Raw genomic sequence first — 22,316 nt, forward strand, 5'->3', positions numbered from 1 at the left:
ATTGCTGTGATGTTTTACAAGTAATCTTTAGTGCTGACTGGTCATATTGTAAACCTCAGATATCACCACAGGATTGAGGGAACTCATATTGATTCATTAACTGACTTCCTGGATGTATTGCGTCCGCTGTGACAATATACTGGTATTTTTTCAAATTGTCATTGGTTAGGGGAATTTCTTTGCCCATTAATTCATTAACTGAGCTACTGTTTCAATATAATGTTTTTTCTTCTTATTTTTTTTCAAGTAGTCAATAGTTTTGGGAATTTATTTGCTCATTGTATCAATTGCATGCATGTCTTGCACATGATGAGTGTTGGCTATGTTGATGATGTCATGAAAACAATCCATCAGTCATATATTTCATAAAGATTCAAGTGATTATTTGAAATTAAACAAGAAACAATCTGCCTTTGAAACACAAACAAAAGATTAAGAAATATGCAAGTGAGTGAATTTAATTTTATGCCGCTTTTAGCAATATTCCTGCATTATCATGCCTGGGAACACAAGAAATGGGCTTCACACACGTTGCCCATGTGGGGAATTGAACCCATGTGTTTGGTGTGACGAGCTAATACATTAACCACTAGGCTACCCTGCCACCCCTACAATGCAAGTGACAGTGAAAGCATCTTTATAATGAAGTTTGTCTCTGACAGTAGGTATTGTGTTTGATATCAGGATCTTGGGAGTTCGTGTGGTATAATCTTGGTGCTTAACATCCCAGTGTCTGCTTCAAGTAAACATTCTGAGGGCATCTCCCCGGGATATTCCCCTATCTACTGTTTTAGCAGCATTCTTGTCAGTGGGGTTTATCTTCATTTGTCAGGTAACTAGAAATATTGAGATGTTAAGAGAACAAAATGTTCTTAAGCAGTTTTTGTACTAAATGTACTATAATGATAAATCAGCATATATGTTTGTTTACTTAATTACCAAGATGGCAAAATATCACTTTGTCATAGTGACATGACATCATGAATGCTATGACATCACGTTTCTTCTATGATGTTGTGTTCTACATGCAGCAACAGCAAATGGTAGCCTATGTTTGAAAGTAGATTTTGGTATGTTTTCCTCAATTTGACAACTTCAGTTATTAACAGAAAATTATATGAGTGCCCTTATCATACTATTTTCATGACATTTGCGACTAAATCAGTATATGGAAAACATACTACAAATGTTTGATGGTTGCCTTGTCATATATTTTCCTTGGAAGTGGAATTATAATCACACCATCCATTGCTATGTTGATAATTTAAGAGAAACAGTTATTCATGATTAACAAGATATTTGTGATTGTGAAAGGTAGTAATATCTAATAAAACATGAAGATGCCAAAGGAAATGAGACCATTTTCTTTCAATTGTTTTTGGCTAATTTGGAAACAACCACAAAATACATTTTTCATCGCTAATGATACTGTTTTGCCATGTGTGCTCAATTCCAACTTGTAACTTTCAGTAGCGTATTCCATCTTGGCCGACCTCAAGTTGTTTGGGCTGTCGTAATTCACTACAGTAGCCATCGCTTGGAGACTCCTCATTTCTCCTAATTAAGTTTTGGATGAAAAAGTGTTTAATCAATATGAAAGATTACTTCATTAGTTTTGAAATCGCAGTTGAAGCCGTGAAATGGAGCATCTTGACCTGCCTTGACCAATGAGGCGTTTAATTAAATGCCTTGTTTCGATCTCCCATGGGTGAGGCCGATCCCCCATGGGTGAGGCCGTAGTTAGCTGTCTGAGGTCTCGTGATGTCAGGCATTGTGAACTAGTTGTGAGAGAGACATTGCTACTGGCAGTATTTCTTGTTAATTTTGACAGACTCAGGTCCCCAACTGTGTGTAACATTGAAATAGTTGTGAAGAAAGTGTGACAGGAAGACATCTGCCCACCATGGCGGCCATAGTTGTGGGAGGCCTCTGTGAAGGATTTCTATAAATCTATTTGAATCAGAATGAGGATCATGATTAAAAGTGTTAAGCCCTTAACTGAAAGTACTGCATTTGAAGTTGTACTTAGCCAACAGACACATATCTATATCAATCTCATTATGGAAAATTAAACTGCTTTTAAGAAATTCACCATGCTGAGAGGTTAAAAACCTTTAAAATCCACTAAAATATCTTTTTTCAAACCTGTTTCTGCTGAATTGCTTGTTAACCAGTTATGAAAATGATCCATTTTGAATTCAAAGCACCTGTGAAGAATGTACAAGTTGGTGTAACTAATGCTGGAAGTAACTAACCCTCATTATCTACCAACTAGTTCTGTTTTTTTTACAGTGACTTAAGCTTCAAGCCATTCTGTGATGTCACGAGTAAGAAAGATGCAGGACAAAATTTATGACTATGTGTATAGTGTATCTTGAACAACACTTAAACATCTTCCAGTCTGGAAGAAATATCTTCCTGACAAACCTGAGAAACAGGACATTATCTAAAACACATAAAACTACCAACAGAAAAATAAACTAACATTTCATCCAAGAGTGAGGGAGTGAGATGATTTTTAATCCATTTGTTTATTCCATCAATATCACATAAGATGACAACAGAAACGGGATTCACACTTCACACCTTTTGAAAACCCTCTGATCTTGTATGATAAAGAGGACGCCATTAATACAAGCCTTTTTACCCCCAAGTATGACATGAAGGCAGTCTCTGACCAAGGACAGAAGGTACAAGTGGAGTTACTGCAACATCCTCAACATATCCTTGTGGTTTCAACATGCCTGTTGTAACCCGAGGGACTAAGGCTGGAGCCCTCTCAATGTGAGGTGAAGATCATGCAAATCCTGGCAAATCCTGACCGATAACCTCTGAATATGTCCTCCCTCATTCAGAGTCAGCCCACACACAGAAGCCGTGCGTCACACTGTTAATAAGGTTTTACCCCTCAGCTATATCAAGGCGTTTGTTGGTCCAGTGCAGCCAGATACTTCATGCTAATGCAACAGTCCTCAAATAAACATGGAAACAGATTTGGACTTTGTGTGATTCTGTTTGTTGTTTGGTTTCTGGTTTGAAGAAATTGTGCTAATCATTCTAGTGGGCGAAATAACTTAATAATATTTGTTTTATAATATGTTAGCTTTAAAAAAATAACCCTTAGTCAAAAATGTCCATTGTGAGATCTGTTATAAAAATCTTAAATGAAGTGTTGACTATCTGTTATATGTATAACAGTCCATTTGCATATATATCATGGTGATTTATGGGTTATGACATGACAATGGCTGATTGATAAATATTGTAATTCCCTACTGAGAGTAACAACTTGACACTTGCTGCAACATCTGGTGTTCTTGGTGGCCAGTATATGGCACATGTTGTTTGATCATATATTTTTTATTGTACATGCTTGTCTGAGAGTAGGTATGTATGCTTCATTTTGAGCCTATACTAACACATGTTAATCACTAATTAACACTAATTAATCAACCCACTCTGGCCCCCAGTCTCAATTTATCCACTCAACTCACCCTGGCTTCCACCAATTAAGCCACTCATCTCACTCTGGCTTCTGTCAACTCACCCGCTGGCTTCAGTCCTTAATCAGCTTACCTCAACACTTCTCTAATGTATTGTTACCTCAAATAGTTATTGTTAATCCTGTTATTGTTGTATTGTCATCACATGCTCATCTCTGCTGTATATATATTGTACTCCCCCTGCCATTCCCCACACGCTTGAAAACGGTATAAGAATCTATACCGAAACGTCGCTACCCTGCAATAAAGAAGTTGATCATCCATAAAAATTCTTGTCATCTTTAACACATGTTATACTTGGGATTACACTTTCTCAGCAAAGTACAGATTCTGGAACTTTTATTGGGTTTGTCCCATTCAGGATTCAAACCTGCATTCTCAGAGTCACGCCATCTGACCCACCCAGCTTCTGAATCTGCTGCCTGATTCTGAGAGTGTGAGTTCCAATTCCGAAGTACTAGAATCTGTCGTTTGCTGAGAAAGGTAACCCCAAATATATCATGTGTTACATGCGACCAGTTTCGAAATGGTATTGTGTATTTACTAAGTTGCTGTGATTTGATGAGTTGTTGGGAGGCAGTGATCATGAGTTCAGCCCACAAGTTTCCAATGATTATGTTGGTCAGCACTATATTAGAACCTTCATCACTAGGTGCTATACAAGACTAACACTTGGTGTCAGAATGCATAATTTTGATAGCAACAAATAAACCTATTTAAATTAAAAAGGAGACCCAGGGAGCCCAGGGATTCAGAACCTGAGGAAATCTAGACTTGCTTCATTTAGGGCTTTATCACTGCAGAGAGATTTTGACAGTAGAAAATAGTGTGATTCAGGGACTGTGAGACTATTGCTGTTCTTGCAAGTGAACTTGATGGACCTTGACACAACTGAAATGCTGTTCAAAATGGTCTTATACCAAATTGGCTGATTGCTTTCATATAACAGCTTCACTGTGATGATGATGACATTTGTTGGTAGAAGATTGTAATACGGTTAATGGGTTCTGAGATATGAGAGATTTGGTAGATGAGGTGAAAGAGGTCACATGTTGAACAGGGTTGAGTCTGTTGTGTCATGCAACAGTTTGATATGCCAAACATTTCCAGGTCAGACATTTTCTTGAAACTTGAACAACCAGTAGGTTAGTCTGTCATACAGGCCCTACAGCAAATATATCCCAAAAATATGTCCATGTAAGTCTAGAAAATGTGGAAAGTCTAGATTTCCACAGCTTCTGAACATTACAGTCCGAACAGTCTCCTTTTCATTTTGTTGTATTTATTTTACTATATACTTCTTTTCTGTTTAATGTGTTCTTCTCATCGGCTAGTTGTTAGTCTAGCAGTACTGTAGTCAGACCATGGACTTTACATACCAGTTACTCATATTGTCATCTAGTTACACAACTTAGGACTCTGAGCATCTTAAACCACAAAGGACTTGAGTCTGATATTTTGAAACATCATAATCCCACCAATCAGAATTTATCCAAACGTTATCTCATTTTATATTTTGTTTTAAATAATGTATCTAGTTAAAGTGTCAAAATGGGGGATTAGTTTAATATAACAAGTTGGTGGGTAGCTAGGTGTTTGAGGTGGTGTCTTTGCTCGCTAGATACCTGTGTTTTATTCCCCTATTTGGTGAGCAAGGTGTGAACAATACCTTGTTAGTGTCTAGCAGCATTAAAAGTATTCACGTGTTCTTCACTGTCCTTGCTTGAAATGGAGGCCATGACAATTGTATTGATTGTATGAGTTGTCGATCCCTTGTGTTTGCTTCAGTTCGGAAGGTATGACTGCAGCACTTCTTGTTCCATGTATTCGTACACATAGTGATCACCAAGCTACTTATTAAGGGATGAAACATTTTAATTAAATAACAATTAATAAATCCCTACCACATGAAATTGCGACTATTCCTGATCGATCAACACCCTATATTGATCATAAGCAGGTGCTTGGGATAAACAATACGTTCGTTATCTGAATGTTTGTTGTACGTAGGTTTGTTGTAAAAGTAGTTTATGTACATCCATCCAATGAAATGATCAGTTTCGGGTAAGTAGTATGTGTGATACAGATAAAGCTTCCACGCAACAAAGGCATAACGATTCCTTGAAGATGTGTAGGTTCAGTCTTAGCAGAATCAATCCTGACACTAGTCTTTTGAAATGTACAGTCCCATCAAAGTGTCTCCATGTTAGAGTTATATAAGCCTTCATGACATTGATAATGACCGAGGTTTGATGGCTAGAGTCTAGACGGACTTCTGGTTCTGTATTCTGTGCTTGTCTCTAGTCAAGTCCACCAGCCGAAAAGTCATCCACCATTATTGATTGGACAATTTCGGGAAACTAAAAATAGCTGTCAGACCCATTTATATTAGGTTTGTGAATAGCTCAAGACATTTTATGAGCATCTGGTAGCTGAGACTGGCTTCCGAGTTCCCTAAATATAATGTGGACACTGTGATAAGTGCTTGTTTTGAATTCATGACTGATGTAGTAATTGCAAAGTAAATGCTTTCGAATCATGATATTGTTGAATGTGTTTAACAGGGAGATTCTCTCTCCATCTGCCATTATTAGAGGGAAATTGAATATTATCATGTTCTGATACTATGGCTCTTTCTGTGAAGAATGTTATATTTGGTTGAGAAATTGGTGTGTTTTCAATCTAATTGAAGCAAATTGAACCATCTAGCGTAACATTTGAAACATTTCTGAAACAAGGCACAAGGCATCTTGGGGTCTTTTTCTTGTGAATGTTTTAATGACTGTTACAGTTCATTGTCATACACCATTGAAGATCTGGGTTAGAACTGATCTTTAGTAACCCATGCATGTTGCAAGAGGCAGCTGATTATATTGAGTGGTCAAGCTCACTGACTTGGTTGACACATGTCATTGGATCACAGTTGCATAGATCGATGCTCATGCTGTTGATCCCTAGATCGTCTGGTCCAAACTTGATAATTTACAGACATACAGCTGGAATATTACTGTGTGCTGCTTAAAACTTAACTCACTCACTTATTTTCATAATTTCGTGTTTTCAGTGAAACACAGGGATGTTCTTAAATGCTTGACATTCCACCAATTGCTGAACTTTATCAATGTTAAATATAAATATAAAATAAAACATGTGTCAAAGAATTTAATGAAGACTTATCCATGAAAGATCTTGGTCAACTTTAAATAGGTCCTCATTATGGGCAAACAGTGACTTGCACCTCCAGTAGTCCTCATCAGGTATGGACATAGGTGGCCATGTAGTGTCAGGCACATGGATACAAAGGTTACGGGTTTGAATCCCAGATTAAACCAAAATCATGATCCATGACCTTTTAGCCCAATACCATTTTATGAATTGTGCTAGAGATGTAATCTGCAATGACCAGTGTCACTTGTGGCATTCAGTATACACAGGATACTGCTTTCAAAAAATACCATGCTTTTAAATATGATGAGACTTTGTGCTTCTTTATTCATTACTGTGGATAGACCAGAATTTTTGTTTATTTTTTGTTTTGACCAGACTTTTGTTTATTATTTGTTTTGATCAGAATTTTGTTTATTCTTTGTTTTAAATGATCAAGAGAATTGAGAAAAGAACAAATTATAATTATTTGAAAACAAAACAAAACAAAAACAAACTGATGGAGGACAAGTGGCAACCTGTTAATTATTTGTTGTTTTTTTTATTATGTTTGAAACAATCCGTCTTTTGTTGCTGCTTCTAGACATCTATTCTTCTTCTAGAACAAAACTTTTTCTAATCCACATTTTTATAATACTTTCAAGTTTTGTTGTAAACCTGAAGGAAGGTGTTTTTTTGTCTGTGTTTTTTGAGGAATTAAGTATGTTTTTGTTCTAAGTCTACATCCCACAAAATGTCAAAGGGAGTATCTGAAGGAAAACAAAAGAAAAGAAATGGGAAAAACAGTTAATCAGGAACTGAAGGGCAAGGATCATTGCTATCAGATACTTTCAGGGACTGGGTGACAAGGATAATTGTAAATGGATACTTTTATTTCAATTAATTTTGTTGTCCTGTGGCTGTTGTTGTTGGTGTGATGGTGATCTATGTCGGGAGCTTTTTACAGTAATTGAAGTGTCATACGTTGATGTGCCTACCAGCACTATCAGCTGGCACCAGCTGGGACAAACCTGCTGATTTATGAACCTCTCTGTAGACAATAAGATGCTTTTGGTGTCATTGTCAACTTCAAAGCAAATACGACCTGTGAAGGTCTGGATTAGAATATTGGTCTTCAGTAGCCTATTCTTGTTGTAAGGGACTAAGAGGTGATCAGGTGGTCAGACTCACTGGCTTGGTTGACACATGTCATCTATTGATGCTCATGATGTTGGTCACAGGATAATCTGTTACTGATTCAATTATTTTACACACCACCACATAGCTGGAATATTGCTGAGTGTGATGTAAAACTCACTTGAAAGCAAATGTATAGTATTCTTGGGAAAAAAATTACCAATCCGAACCGTATGGCCTTCAAAGGTCAAGGTGGAGATGCTTTCTTATGTATGTACTGAACATATGATGGATACAATATTGTATAAAGAATAGTGTTGTTGACAAACAATCTGATGATGTTGATACGACCATTGGATAAATATGTAAATGATGTGGTGTCTGCAGATACATGTTCAAAACATAGTCCCAAAAGTGTAGAGTGAGTAAGTTTAATTGAACAATATTCCTGTAATATTACTGCAGGGGACACAGAAATGGGCTTCACACATTGTAGATATATGAGAATTCGAACCTGAATCTTGGGTGTGACGAGCAAATGTTTTAACCATTAGACTGCCCCACCGTTCTGAAACTGTAGAAGTTTGAGTGACTGTATGGATGAAAATGACTGAAAAGGTTGAGTTATCTTCTTTGGATTCACTGGTCATGGGGGTAGATATCAGAGTAGCTCTGATTATGATCATATATAATTTAGGTTCAAACATTTGTTTGTTTGTCTTAATGGTCTAAGCAGAAATACTACCATATAATGGCAGCTTATAAATGCTTAAGTCCACATCTACAATCTAGGGATAAGCAATACAAAAGCAGGATGAAAGCAAGTCAAGATATTCCCTTCTAACAAATACTTTCAGTGCAAAAGCAGTGAATATGCAAGTCTAGATTTCCTCAGGGTCTGAATCTCCCATCTCACTGGGATTATATATTGCTGTGAAAACAGTAGAGACTGATCATTAGTCTAGGTCATGAGCGGTATCAACGTGTATTAATTACCATCGGCTGGGATGTGTATCTGGTCCTAACGATGATTGGCATAGGTATTGGCTGTCATGTAGAGACTGATCATTAGTCTAGGTCATGAGCGGTATCAACGTGTATTAATTACCATCGGCTGGGATGTGTATCTGGTCCTAACGATGATTGGCATAGGTATTGGCTGTCATGTAGAGACTGATCATTAGTCTAGGTCGTGAGAAGTATCAACGTGTATTAATTACCATCGGCTGGGATGTGTATCTGGCCGTACCGATGATTGGCATAGGTATTGGCTGTCATGTAGAGACTGATCATTAGTCTAGGTCATGAGCGGTATCAACGTGTATTAATTACCATCCGCTGGGATGTGTATCTGGTCCTAACGATGATTGGCATAGGTATTGGCTGTCATGTAGAGACTGATCATTAGTCTAGGTCATGAGCGGTATCAACGTGTATTAATTACCATCGGCTGGGATGTGTATCTGGTCCTAACGATGATTGGCATAGGTATTGGCTGTCATGGCTGCTGACATTCATCATGATTCTTGTCATAAAAGCATCTTTTACTTTATATGTTATTGGTAGACATTTATACTCTATACTATCACTTTATCCGATGGAAATGAATTACTTCAGTAAAGAAATATAATATCCAATGCATTGTGATAAAAATACCAAACTAAATTATTTTGATGAGGAATTCATTTCTTGTTAAATTTATAGGATATCCATTTGCTCTGGTTATTTGTAGCAACAAATTGTAATTTCTCAAAAATTTATGCCAGTATAACAGATCATTAGTTTGAATATAGCTTTTATGCTGAATGCCCTTGACCCATATTGGCTCTTCTGATTGGATAGTATGACAACCCAAATAATTGCCAACCGGGAATCTATATTAATGGTTAATCTTGCTACTTCAAGGGTCCTTTACTGCTAGTATTGTGTTGAGAATGATATCTTATCAATTATTTATATGTGCAGTCTTTGAAGTTTTGATTGAACATGAAGAGGGGTTAGTTTCCTGGCACATAATTGCATTTATTTTGGAATTCAAGTTCCTCAACACACTTGATCTTTTTGACCTTAAATGGATGTCAGGGCCAGCACTTGAAACTCTCAAACTTTCCTTTGGCATATGTGGTTTTTACATTACTATACATGTTTTAAATGTATTTTGAATTTTGATTATTTTTATTATAATTGTTTGTTTATTTTTTTGTATGATTTTATTGTAGTTATGAAAGTTTCTTGTGTCAGCAATTTATCTCTGTTGGTGAGATGTTAATGTGGGTCGGTTGTTTGATGCCAGCCCTGGCTATTTAACATGCCTCTGTGTAGATGATAAAATCTGGCTCAGACAAATCAGTGGTGGATATTATGATCAATGATCCTGGTGGACGGCATGTGGGATGAAGGCGATGAAGGGAGGAAGATGAATTCACCTCTTTAAGTTATGACTGTGCTCATTTAGCCCCTTGATGCATACACTAGGCATTACTGACCATAAGTTATTGTAATGTCTTATGGTGTAATGCAGCCAGGGAGCAAACCCCTATCTTTCAGATCTCTCTAGCAGACACTGTGAGTGAGTGAGTGAGTTTTAGTTTTAGCACTCAGCAATATTCCAGCCATATGGCAGCGGTCTGTAAATAATCAAGTCTTGAGCAGACAATATAGTGACCAACAATATGAGCATTGATCTGTGCAATTGGGAACCGATGACGTGTCAACCAAGTCAGCGAGCTTGACCACCCGATCCCATTAGTCACCTCTTACAACAAGCATAGTGCCTTTTATGGCAAACATGGGTTGCTGAAGGCTTATTCTACTCCGGGACCTTGGAGACAGTCAGGCTTAAGTTGTGGAAGTTGCAAGTTGTGGAATTTTGTTTGGAATTTTGGCTAAACAAGAAATATAGTATTGACAAACCTAGGATTGTAATCAGAGAATCTCAGCCTTCATCAGCAGATCCTGATTTGACTACAGGTCATAATGTGAATGCCTAACGATTTATGGTGAAGTATAAGTATGGGAAAAAAATTAAGTTGATGTAATTAATGTTTTAATAACGGTCATTGGTACCGAGTTGTGACATGGTTGCCCTAGCTGGTGCAGTGGGGACGTTCCCCTGCAGGAATATCCCACTTGACACGGTACAACCCTCCCCCGCCGCCTCCCCCTCCATGTGTATACATTACAGGACATTGTTATAGCTGTAGTTTATTATAACTCAACATGTGCTACTTGCAAAAACTGCTAAGTAGCCTCTTGGCGCAACTTGGTCGCCAAGTGCTGCTAATTTTACTGATTTGAATCAACAGTTGTGGGAAGGTAGTATTTTGTTACATCATGTATTGAATGTTTCATTTTGTGTAGTTCTTTAGTCATGATTCAAGTTCAGTCCATGTGAGTACTGTTTTGTCCATTATTGCAGGTAGTTTATGTATTCTTAATTAATTGTACACAAGCTGAAGTTCTTGACATTCATACTGACAGCAGACATGAGGACTTACGTTGGAGACATTAGGTACTTGTGATTTAGTGTGGAAGGTGGACTTTCATAAGCATTTGACGTTGTAGCACTAGATTACTTGCCCTCAAACAGTACTTGGTATTGTCATTTTGGCCGTGTTTAGGCCATATTTGGATGTTTCCCCATTAATTACATGCTAGTTGTTATGTTTTTTGATCACTGTTGGGATCAACACTGTAGCCACCAAATCCCCACTGCATCGAATTCTTCTATGATTATGCTTGTTGTAAAAGCCGACTAACAGTGGTCAATGGGTGGTCAGGCTCGCGGACTTGGTTGACACCTGTCATCATATCACAACCGCTTAGGTCGTGCTCATACTATTGATCACTGGATTGTCTGGTCCAGACTAGATTATTTACAGATCGCTGCCATGTAGTTTTAATATTGCTGAGAGCGATGTCAGATAACAGAGAAATTATATGATTTATCTTAAGATGAATTTCACTGACTTACTTCCAGATATATGTGCAGGCATTTCTGTGGCAGTAAGATCACAGAATCAGATAGCATATGTCAGCGCTGTCTCTTTGAAAAGTCATCACCTCGAAGTGACTACCTCCTCTCATCATTCGTATGTCTGCCTTTCACTTTGTGACACTTGTGATTTATTCTGCTGCTGGCTGACAGTATCCATTCCTTCATGAGTTGTTGGTCATGCTGTTGACCACTGGGTTTGCTGACGGCTTGGTGTATATACACGCAGCAGTGATATGGGAAGAAAACCGTTTTAGCCTTAAAACAACATTCACTTTGATAGGGTGGTGATGTCTCATTTAGCTTTGCTCAAATTCTCTGCCAATTAATAAGTACGTGGATGTACAGTAGTTTTATAATCATCAAGTGAGGGAGTTTTACGCCACTTGTAGCAATATTCCAGCAATATCATAGCAAGAAACACCAGAAATGTGTTTCATGCATTATACCTTTGTGGGAATGGAACCTGGACCTTTAGTATGATAAGTAAATTCTTTAACCACCTTGATAGGTCATTGCCCCTATACAGCTGTCTAAACTGGCACTCATTGGGACTGAAGAAATGGACAATGTGCCAGATTGTAGAACTGATAACAAATGTACAAGGGGTGGATGGGATTGAGATTTTATACCAGAGTTTACAGCTTGCTGGATTGGACAGATGCTGGCTTAGACAGCTTCCAATGTAATTAGGACGTGTAGATAGGATGCAAATTGTCGTCATTATTTGCATAATCTGTTAATTAGGATCTGAACTGTAGTGACATTCTCCCATCCAACATTCTTCTGTGCCCGCGGGGCTTTGGAGATAATTTTTGTCAGCATATTTCATGCTACAATGATGCTTACATGAAGGATATATTGTGTGTGGGAGGTGGTTTATATAGAGATTATAAGCATGTAAAAGTAGATGTTATATATGCTATTTTGAGAAGTAATGGTTAGATTAGATTTCTGCTGGGCATAGAACTAATATGAAAGTATCTGATAATCTAATGACATTTTGAAATAGGAACTGATAATCACTTGTGGTTGGTTTTTATTGGCCTCTCCTGTTTCTGATGAAATGCTGGGATTGATTTCATTAGAAATACTAATTTTAGTTTTTGGTTACTAAACTCTTAGATTTCAAGAACTTAATCAATTATGTTTACTGATGCCAAGTATATTTTTGTCATGGTTTGTAGGGTTTTACATGAAGTGTAAATGTGCATCTAGAGCACATACATGTCGAAAATGGATGCAGAAACAAATTTCACTGTGTCAGTATTCATTGTACCAACAACACCTCTATGACTTTGGTAAGTGTTTGCTTCTTTAAGAGCTGTTATGTTCATCTCCTCACCCATCAGTCCACACGATCACTGATTCATTGCAGGCTTTAAAGAACTTCATACTGCCTGCAGTGACCCCAGAAACTAATAGTTGGGGATCACTACATGTTTGTGGTGTACTGTAAAGCCCTTGGTTATGTATTTTGTTACTGTTGTAATCTTATAAACTAATTTATTAAATATATGTTTGGGTTTTCTCGATGTATTCACATGTAGAGTTAGTGGTAAGGTACTCCATGTATGTTGTCACTATGATGACAAATAGGTGGTTACAATATATCATTGTACCCTGATGGATGCTTTCTCATGCTGTCAACCACCAGTTATCTTGTACGATTTGCCATACATTGATCATTAGTTACTATTGTGTAGGTGATCATGTATTCACTTCAGTCTACATCTCATTAACATCTGATAATAAGACTCACTCATTCACTTTAATGAATTGTGGCATATTGCTTGAAATCGATCGTTATTGCTAATCACATTTCCTATTGATACAAAACTGAGAAAAGTCCTCAGCATCGAGAATAAAACAAATTCTTTGCTCTGTATTTTGGGATGTTTTTCTTGATAAAAAGTCAGCTATTCAGCCCAGAATGAGTGTATGAATCTAAAGGTTTTGTCTGTTTAACATTAAATGATGATAGTGAATGGGCGTTTGTGGAAAGGATGCAAATATGAGCCAAAGTAAAATATTACCCTGCTTTATTTTTGTCACTCAGGTTACGATGTTATCAAGAACTCATACATGCACGGGGTTTCCTGTGTTTCTTTGGAAGGGCTTTACCACATAATTGTATCATTATTTCCGTGTCAGAGGCATTGTTCCGTACCACAGCAATCTATCACCATGTTTTGAGCGTGCTCAGTCGCACACAGGAAGCAGTTTGGCTTGACTTCCGCCCCAAGACTACAGTCTGCATTACAATAGAACTCCATGCAGAGCTTGTTACTGTCTCTCTCTTCCTGCTGTTTTCCAACATCAGTCATCATATGAGGGTCATTTTACGAGACCAGCGTGATAAGGACATCACCTGCATCTGTGACATGTAGCCTTTAGTCAATAGCTTTTTTTGTGGGTCTTTGCGGACATGGCAATGTTAATGGCAACATGTGAGACAAAGATGAGAAACATCATAAGGCTGACTTTCTAGTGTTTCACAGGACTTGAACGGAACAAAGCAAAGTTGTATCAGATATATGTAAATATTATGTCATTTGAAAAAGTTGAAAGGTTACGAGAGTAATGTTTAGGTCGTTTCTGTTTTCAGAATTTTGATGTACTTCATGTCATTTATGCTACTGAAGAAAGGTGCACTGTGTTATTAATATAAAGTATGAACGAATGTATATCAGTTATCTAAAACGTTTTGGTATGATATGTTTATGATTGTCGTACATATTTCATCTTGCTGACAAATTTGACTTAAATGACTGAAATTATGAAATTCAAAATAAAATCTGATTAATGTGAATTACAAAAGTAAAACTATATACTTCTGAATTATTTAGGTTATATAGATATGTATATCAAATGTTCCTATGTTACTAAGCAATTAAAACAAAATCTTGTTTTGCATTTCTTTTTTTGGGGGGTAGTATATTTCTGGAAGTCTCCTTCTCAGGGATGGATTCATTTTGATCTTGTTTTTTAGCTCCCCCCAAATCATGCAAATGGCTGCTTGTTATAAACACTGCTTGTTATAAACACAGCTTGTTATAAACACGGCTTGTTATAAACACTATCGTAATTTACACTGCATGTTAGTTTGTGACCAGAATGGAAATTGCCGACTTGGACAAGGCATCACTAAATAGGGTGTCGCACCGATGTGTCCAACAAAGACAAGGAGGCCAAAATTCCAAGTTATTACACTGTTGAGATCAATACTTGCATCGTGGCATTATCTGGACCCATTGTGTAAGTTGCGAATTTGGAATTTCATCATGTTTATAGGTTAGGGGCCAGTGTTGGAAAGGCATGTTGGAAAGGGATTTCATCACGGAAGTTGAATAGATTGTTATTATTTATTATGATAAGGTTTTGTCATCCATGGTAGGGGCTTGTATTGCCAAACGACTGGCAGTGATTGAATGTTCTATGTAAGTTTTGAGCTGAGAATTGATGATTGTTTGTTTCATCAAGATCAAGTATGTTGCTAATGGTAACCACACTATCGAAGGAATCCTATTCACAGGAAGCACGTTTGTTTGATGTATGTGTGTACTGTGACAATAGACTCTATATACACTGGAGGGATTATGTGATGCAGACCTTTACCATGCCAGAATTTCTTTTGCACCCTTTCAACATCCTAGATCAAGCCCATCTACCATTCTGGAGGGAATAAACTGAAAAAGATGTCCAACGTAAGTCTAGAAAGATTTGTATGATCTGCTCAATCTTAACCTGTCTCACAGTCAATACACTACATTGTCTTCCCTTCTGACAAGCCCTTTCTGCTGTGCTTTAAGAACTAAATGAAACAAGACTAGTTTTCTTTAAGTTCAGTTTCTGAATCTGACATCTCACTGGGGCTCCTTTTCTGTTCCAAAAGAATAGTTCGTTTCTCAACAAATTTTAAATATTCATAGACTAGGAGTTAGTTTAGACCAGTCTCTGCAATAATTGTTAGACCAGTCTCTGCAATATGTGTTAGACCAGTCTCTGCAATAATTGTTAGACCAGTCTCTGCAATAATTGTTCTGGGCCCCTTAAGAATGTTATTTTCTATAAAGTATATTTTCAAATATAAGAGACCCGTGAAGGTCCCGGGGTAGAATAGACCTTCAGCAACCCATGCTTGCCACAAAAGGCTACTATGCTTGTCATAAGAGGCGACTAACGGGATCGGGTGGTCAGTCTCACTGACTTGGTTGACACATGTCATTGGTTACCTATTGTGCAGATCGATGCTCATGTTGCTGATCACTGGATTGCCTGGTCCAGACTTGATTATTTACAGACCGCCGCCATATAGCTGTAATATTGCTGAGTGCGGTGTAAAACTAAACTCACTCACTCACTTCAAATATAAGAACTAAATTTCCAGGGTCACTTCCAATTCATCCTGAAACCAAAGTCACGTTCAAGTTCTGATACCATATGTTTGTCCTGTTGCCTTTTGCCTACAGGTCTTGAACAAGGACATTATTTCTGTGTACTTTCATGCTTGTTGATTTCTCCGTGATGGGGCCAGTGTCACTGAAGGCTTTCCTCCCACACAAGCCACGCTGTTAACAGAATTCATCATTAAAGTGGGAGAGGGAGATTGCATGTTTGGTTTCAACTGATACAGTCGCTTATTTTGTATGCCATTTTTGGTGATTTGTGATTTTCACTCAGTTTGTTGTTGTTATACAAACACCTAGTGTTACCTCTTGTTTTCAGTGACCCACTTGTGTAATTTCCATCACTAGTTTGTAGCGACAGCACGTTGGAATCTGTTTCCACACATAATGAATGCTGGTTTCAAGAATGACAAGGATTACAGGTTTATGGTTGTCAGGGTTGCTACATGGTAAGGATTGATGGAGGCTGGTTGTTAGGATTGATGGAGTCTGATTATAAGGATTAGTGGGGACTGTTCTATTAAGATAGATGGATTGTAAGGATTGATGGTAGCTGGTTGTTATGAGTGCTGGATGGTAAGATTTGATAGTTGGTAAGTATTGAAGGAGTCTGGTTATAAGGATTGATAGTTGGTAAGGATCGAAGGAGGCTGGTTATAAGGATTGATAGTAGGTAAGGATCTAAGGAGGCTGGTTATAAGGATTGATAGTTGGTAAGGATTGAAGGAGGCTGGTTGTAAGGATTGATGGAAGTTGGTTGTTAGGATTATTGGATTCTGGCTGGATAGTTGAGTTGATTTTAGTTGGTTTTCTGGATTGAAGCTGGTTGGTTGAACCTGCAAGCCAACAGGAAGTGGAGAATGCTTTTTGCCTGTACACGTGGGGTGGTTAACCTAGTTGTTCAGGGAATTCAGCTACCTTCAGTGAATGATCAGAACAGTTTCACCACTATCAATTACATTAACAGGAGAGTGAGGAGTTGTTTTTCTCTTTACAACCACCAACACACATGTGATATTTCCCTCACTTCGTATAATCCGCAGCTTACTATTCAGAATGATGGGAAAATAAATTTGTTAAAGTTAATTGATGTGTCTTGTCATGATTTTGTGGAAATGAAGTGGAACTGATGAATATTTCAGACGTTGAATATGGCACACCAGGATCCTGTGTGTTGAATTTATTTCTGTGAAGTTCAGAAAGCATGACCACAAAGAAAATGGCTGACACATATGTGAAACATATCATACTGATTTATGTATGAGGATATTTAAGAGATATTATGGTGTTTATAATTTGAAAGTGTGTACTGCATGAATGTGATTTCTTATAACAGAACTCTCTGCTAGAATAACATCATATCTACTTGCCTTCATACTTTCAACAAATTCTTTTTTTTGTTTCACATTTGGTGCTTAGAAACAATTCTAATGATATTCTGATGTAGAAAGTCTGCAGAATATATTTTTTTTAGCATGTGCGATATTAAAACCGTGCCACTGAACCATACCCAAACCTAAATAAGAATACAGAATTGTACACCAAAGGCCATTCCATAGTGCACTAATTAAAACAAAGTAAAATTCAGCATTGCTCTTGTGTCAGTTTATCTACAAGCATGGAAGATTTCCTTTATTTTCTCAATGGGAACTGTCACATCATTGTATGAAGTAGCACCATCTTAACAAGCATAGATTGCGATGTATGTAGTATAATTCTGATTCAGAACATGAATTAGTGATCAGTACTAGACCTAAACTGTACTTCACCAATCTATAACAGGAGGTGTTTTTGGGTTGTAGACCTGGGGTTTGAGGCATTTTTTTCTTTCTGTGTTATGATATTGGCTAATGTGTATTTCTGTATTTTGATGATAAGTATAACAGGAATCACTGCAGCTGAATGAATTCAGTGTGTTGCATAGGCAGATATATGAATCTTCGGTGGGAGGTGGGGGGTAGGTGGGGGGTGAGCACCGAAAACACCCACACACCCACCCAACCCACCCTGGATCCACCAGTGTGTTGTGTGATTATCATATCCACATATTTAGTGACTGTCTATGCATCATTCACTCACTATTACCATTGGATTTGGGGTGTGCAGTTTATGACCAACATTCTCACTGAACCAGAGCAAGCAAAATAAAAATAGAAGCAGCCATCTTGAGGAAGAAATGCATAAATGCCACACCAGATTTAAATTTTATGACCAAACTGGCAACAAGGTCAGTTGAAAATTACCCCATGTCATAAAAAAACATGTGTGGCCATATCCAAACACCAGATGCCTCTTTGGACAGATAAACAAAATGGCAGCTTCCTTTTGGCCGAGTTCACCCAACACACATGCCTCCTCACAACTGGATGGTTGTGAGATTTCATTGGGCACAGAGCCAAGGCTTCTTGAATGTAATGATGCACATCAAACCACTGCTCTTTGTCGTCCAGAAGCATTGTCTGAAGACATTGGTCAATAGACGAGGCTTGTTGTCGGAGTTTGAATTTAAAGAGATGCTTTCATTGTCACTAAAACAAGTCATGTGGAAGCTAGTGTTTTGATTTCATCTTTGATTATAGTGGTGCAATTATCAGTGTATTGTCATCTTTGTGTGGAGGTAAAGTGGTTAGCAATCATTGTCTATAGTGGAGGTAGATATTGTAAACAGCTGTTAAGGAATAGCTGTGATTTGTAGAAATCATATTGTTTTCTGATTATTATGTAGTTAAGGTTTATTGTATGTGAAATTGATTGGTTATAAGCATTAACATGCAACACAGAGTCTGGTATGGATATGTTATGTAAATGTTTAGATGTATTTTCTGTTTGTTTTACAACTGCACCAACTAATTAAGAAAATGACAAGCAGATGTAGAGTTTATTTCCATTTTGTTTACATGCAGTGTTAATCAGTGAATGTTTGCATCTGACAGAAGGAAATACTTTGACAAAGGAAGGAAAATATATAGTTATGAAAAAAGATGAAGGAACCTCTAAATGCACGTGAGTTGATTTTTTAGGAATTTGGCACAGAAACACAATAGGCCTGTAAAATGCAACCCGGATCTGGATGCCGAAATAATAAACAGTATATTATCTTTCACCCCAAAACCTTAAAAGAATGCCTGAAGCTTGATTAACCGGCTGTGTTGATTAAGGTGGCTGCTGCTGCACGACAAGGTGTCAGATTACGATGTTGATATGGTGAGAGGGAGGTACTTTGTGGAAGGACAGCTGAGGGTGTTTAACTCCATATTGCACTGGGCTCCGGGCTCTGAGACCAGGCTCTGAGATGGTAATGCTCTGTATTAGCTCTGTGGAACTTAGCCTCCATGCCTCACAGTCACTTCTCTGGTGTGGCAGGAGTTGACAGTGGGAGGGAAATTTGAAGATTTATTTTCCCCCATTGATTGGAATTCTTGGATTGAAAGGAGGTGGATATAGATCGTGAAGGTTTATGCTTTGTCAGTGAAAGGTCTGGCAGAAGTTGTTTTGTATGGACGATTTGTTGCTGATCCTCAAATCTTGATCGATATGTGCTTTCAGAAGTTGTGATTGTAAAGTTGCAAAATTCAGATTTAATTATCTGAATGTTGAAACAGTGTCATATTCAATTTAACCATTTTGCTTCCACCATACTTTTATCTTGTGGAGAAGAAGGATTACAGTAATGAAATGAAAACATTACCAAAGCATTTCAGTCAAAATGAAATGATAAAGGATTTCTGAAAGAAGTGGTTTACAAAGGAAAACAGGAAGGGCTTGACAATGGCTCCTGATATGTCCTTGTTCCTGTCCTCAAATGACTCACGGTTGGTTCATAAAACTGCCCCATTTTGCTTCAGTTCAGTTTCGTGATTCAAAAATGAGCCTGTGTTTTGTTGAACAAGAGTGCAACATGATAAAACTGAATCATGATTCTGATTGGACAGTCCACAGCCAGCATCGCCAAGTCTAGGAAGGAAGTGTTCTGTACATACTTTCCCAGTCTTACTGTATCAAACACATGTGAACAATGTGTTAATGTTGTAATCTGACTTTTCCTCACATGACAGGACAATTACCTCAATCCAGGAGTATATATTTGGGATGAGTTTATATATGGAAATGAGGGATTGGCTCTGTAACTGAAAACTTGCAAATTATCAATTTGGACATATCAGTGCAGTGTCATTTCAGTTGGTTTTCTGCACAGGAAATATGTATCCATTCACAGTATATGTTTGTTCTTAACATAGCAATGTAGAGACTGTTGTGATAAAGTGTGTATATTTGAGATATTATTCACGGTATCCATGACAGTGCGCTGCTCTGACGCCAGTGGAGTTTGTAAAAAACATTCTGATTCATTTCCCTGTTTCCAAGAGCTTCTTTCCAGGAGTGTTGGCAGTTTCTCAAATCACTTACTCCATATTTATGTGTTCAGTGAATTTTTTATTTTCCTTGAAAGATGGCCAGTTACACAGTTTTTTTATGAACTGAACATTTCATTGATGAAATTGCCCTGTTGGTAAACAGTTAATGCAGATGTCCATTGTGACAATTTCCTAATCACAACCCTGTCACAGGGTCTGTCCACAGCCTCACCACTCGTATATTGATATTGAGATGCTCTCCTCTAACCATCCCAACTCGCGTCTGCTCCTCAGTGTCCTCTGCTACTAGTGTCATCTGCTCAGCCAGGAAGGAAGCGGAGTCTGCTGAATGGGGAATAAATCCCTGTAATTCCATAGGGGATAATTATTGAATTGATTACTAATTAATTAATTGTTGTGACTCCCTACATGTCACTCAGTCTTAGGGTCAAATTGCTGTGCATCTTCTGCCCAGTGACTGTGAAGTTCTGAGTGCATGTGTTGTGGATAATACAAGGACATTGGAGACCGCCATGACCAAAAAGCCAAGGTATGTCCTGAAATCTTTGTGATGGAATTTATCTATTAACATGATTTTGTCTTAATGTTAACTCACTGACTTGCTATATTTCAGTGCTAATGTCTAAATGAAGGATTCAAAGACAGGAAAGTTATGGTCCAGTTATTTGGTATGTTGTAGTGGGTTTCGAGATAATGTCAGTTTGAAATGTAATTTTACAACTTACAGAACTTGTACTTCAGATTAGCTTAATCTGTCATGGAATCTTCCAGTATGACAGGTAGTTTCGATGGCTGGTTTGTGCTAAGGTTGTAGATAACATTGATGGATTTACCAGACAGTACGAATTCTGTAGGGATTCCGTAATGGTGAAAGTCGATGTACAGTTGTTTGGAAAATAGGTTTTTGGAAACTTGTAGATGGTTTCACTGGATAAGTCATCATTTTGTAAGATAACAGGTCATATCCATAGACACAGACATAATTACATTCTGAAATTTGTAGGAGTTGGTGTGATATGGTAGATATTCTGTTCAAGTACACACCATATATAATGATTCCTATCTGATCTGAAAATGATAGTGTGTATTAAGCACTAACTGAAAAGAAATAGAATTTCAGAATATCAGAGATATCTGCAAATGACTGTTGATATTATATTGCTGAGTTTGCAGAATTTCCTAATCTTGTGGTTCATGTGGTACCCATGTCTATACGATGGAAGCTGTCTAAACCGGCATGTGTCAGGACTGAAGGCAAAATCTGGTTTAGACAGCGTGCTGGATTCTAGAGCTTACACTGTTGCCTACAGCTATAACAGTACCAGTTTTGTCACTCTCATATACATTGGATTACTTGGTGATAATACACATCCATCTGACTCCTCGCCACACACTGGGCCACATGCCGGTTTAGACAGCACTAAATACTGTATAAACACATGTTCTGGCAGCTCATTTTATACCAAGATCCTGATTTTACAGCTGCCAGATTTCACAGCGTTTGAGTGATGATATATGTGCATGCAACAGAGGGCACTGATACTTCATGCCAGTGCTGAAAACTTGCAGTAGTAGACAGCTGCTGGTTTTGACAGCTTCTTCTGTACATGTCAGCAAGAGCTTATGCTTTCCATGAACACCAGGTGTCCTCAATGAAAATAGCTTTGCTACTGTTTTAGGGGCTGTGAGGTAGCCTGATGGGTAAGGCATTCGCTTGTCATGCTGAAGACCCAGGTTCGACCCCCCACATGGG

The 22,316-nt window shown here is 37.8% G+C and overlaps 1 protein-coding gene across 6 annotated transcripts in view; it reads left to right on the forward strand.

Moving 5' to 3' along the window:
• LOC137268927 (rap1 GTPase-activating protein 1-like) overlaps nt 1-22,316 on the forward strand; it is a 299,889-nt gene that overhangs the window by 206,079 nt on the left and 71,494 nt on the right. Inside the window, exon 1 of one of the 6 annotated variants that reach the window (XM_067803539.1) lies at nt 11,140-11,174. The exons of 4 other annotated variants lie outside the window; for them this stretch is intronic. In XM_067803539.1, coding sequence (XP_067659640.1) covers nt 11,155-11,174 — 20 coding nt within the window. In that variant the 5' untranslated portion in view covers nt 11,140-11,154. Of the gene's footprint in view, nt 1-11,139; nt 11,175-21,060; nt 21,093-22,316 lie in introns of those variants that run through there. One more of the 6 variants, XM_067803541.1, reaches the window with a different exon arrangement.

This window comes from Haliotis asinina, chromosome 16 (genome assembly GCF_037392515.1).
Source record: "Haliotis asinina isolate JCU_RB_2024 chromosome 16, JCU_Hal_asi_v2, whole genome shotgun sequence".
NCBI lineage: Eukaryota > Metazoa > Mollusca > Gastropoda > Lepetellida > Haliotidae > Haliotis > Haliotis asinina.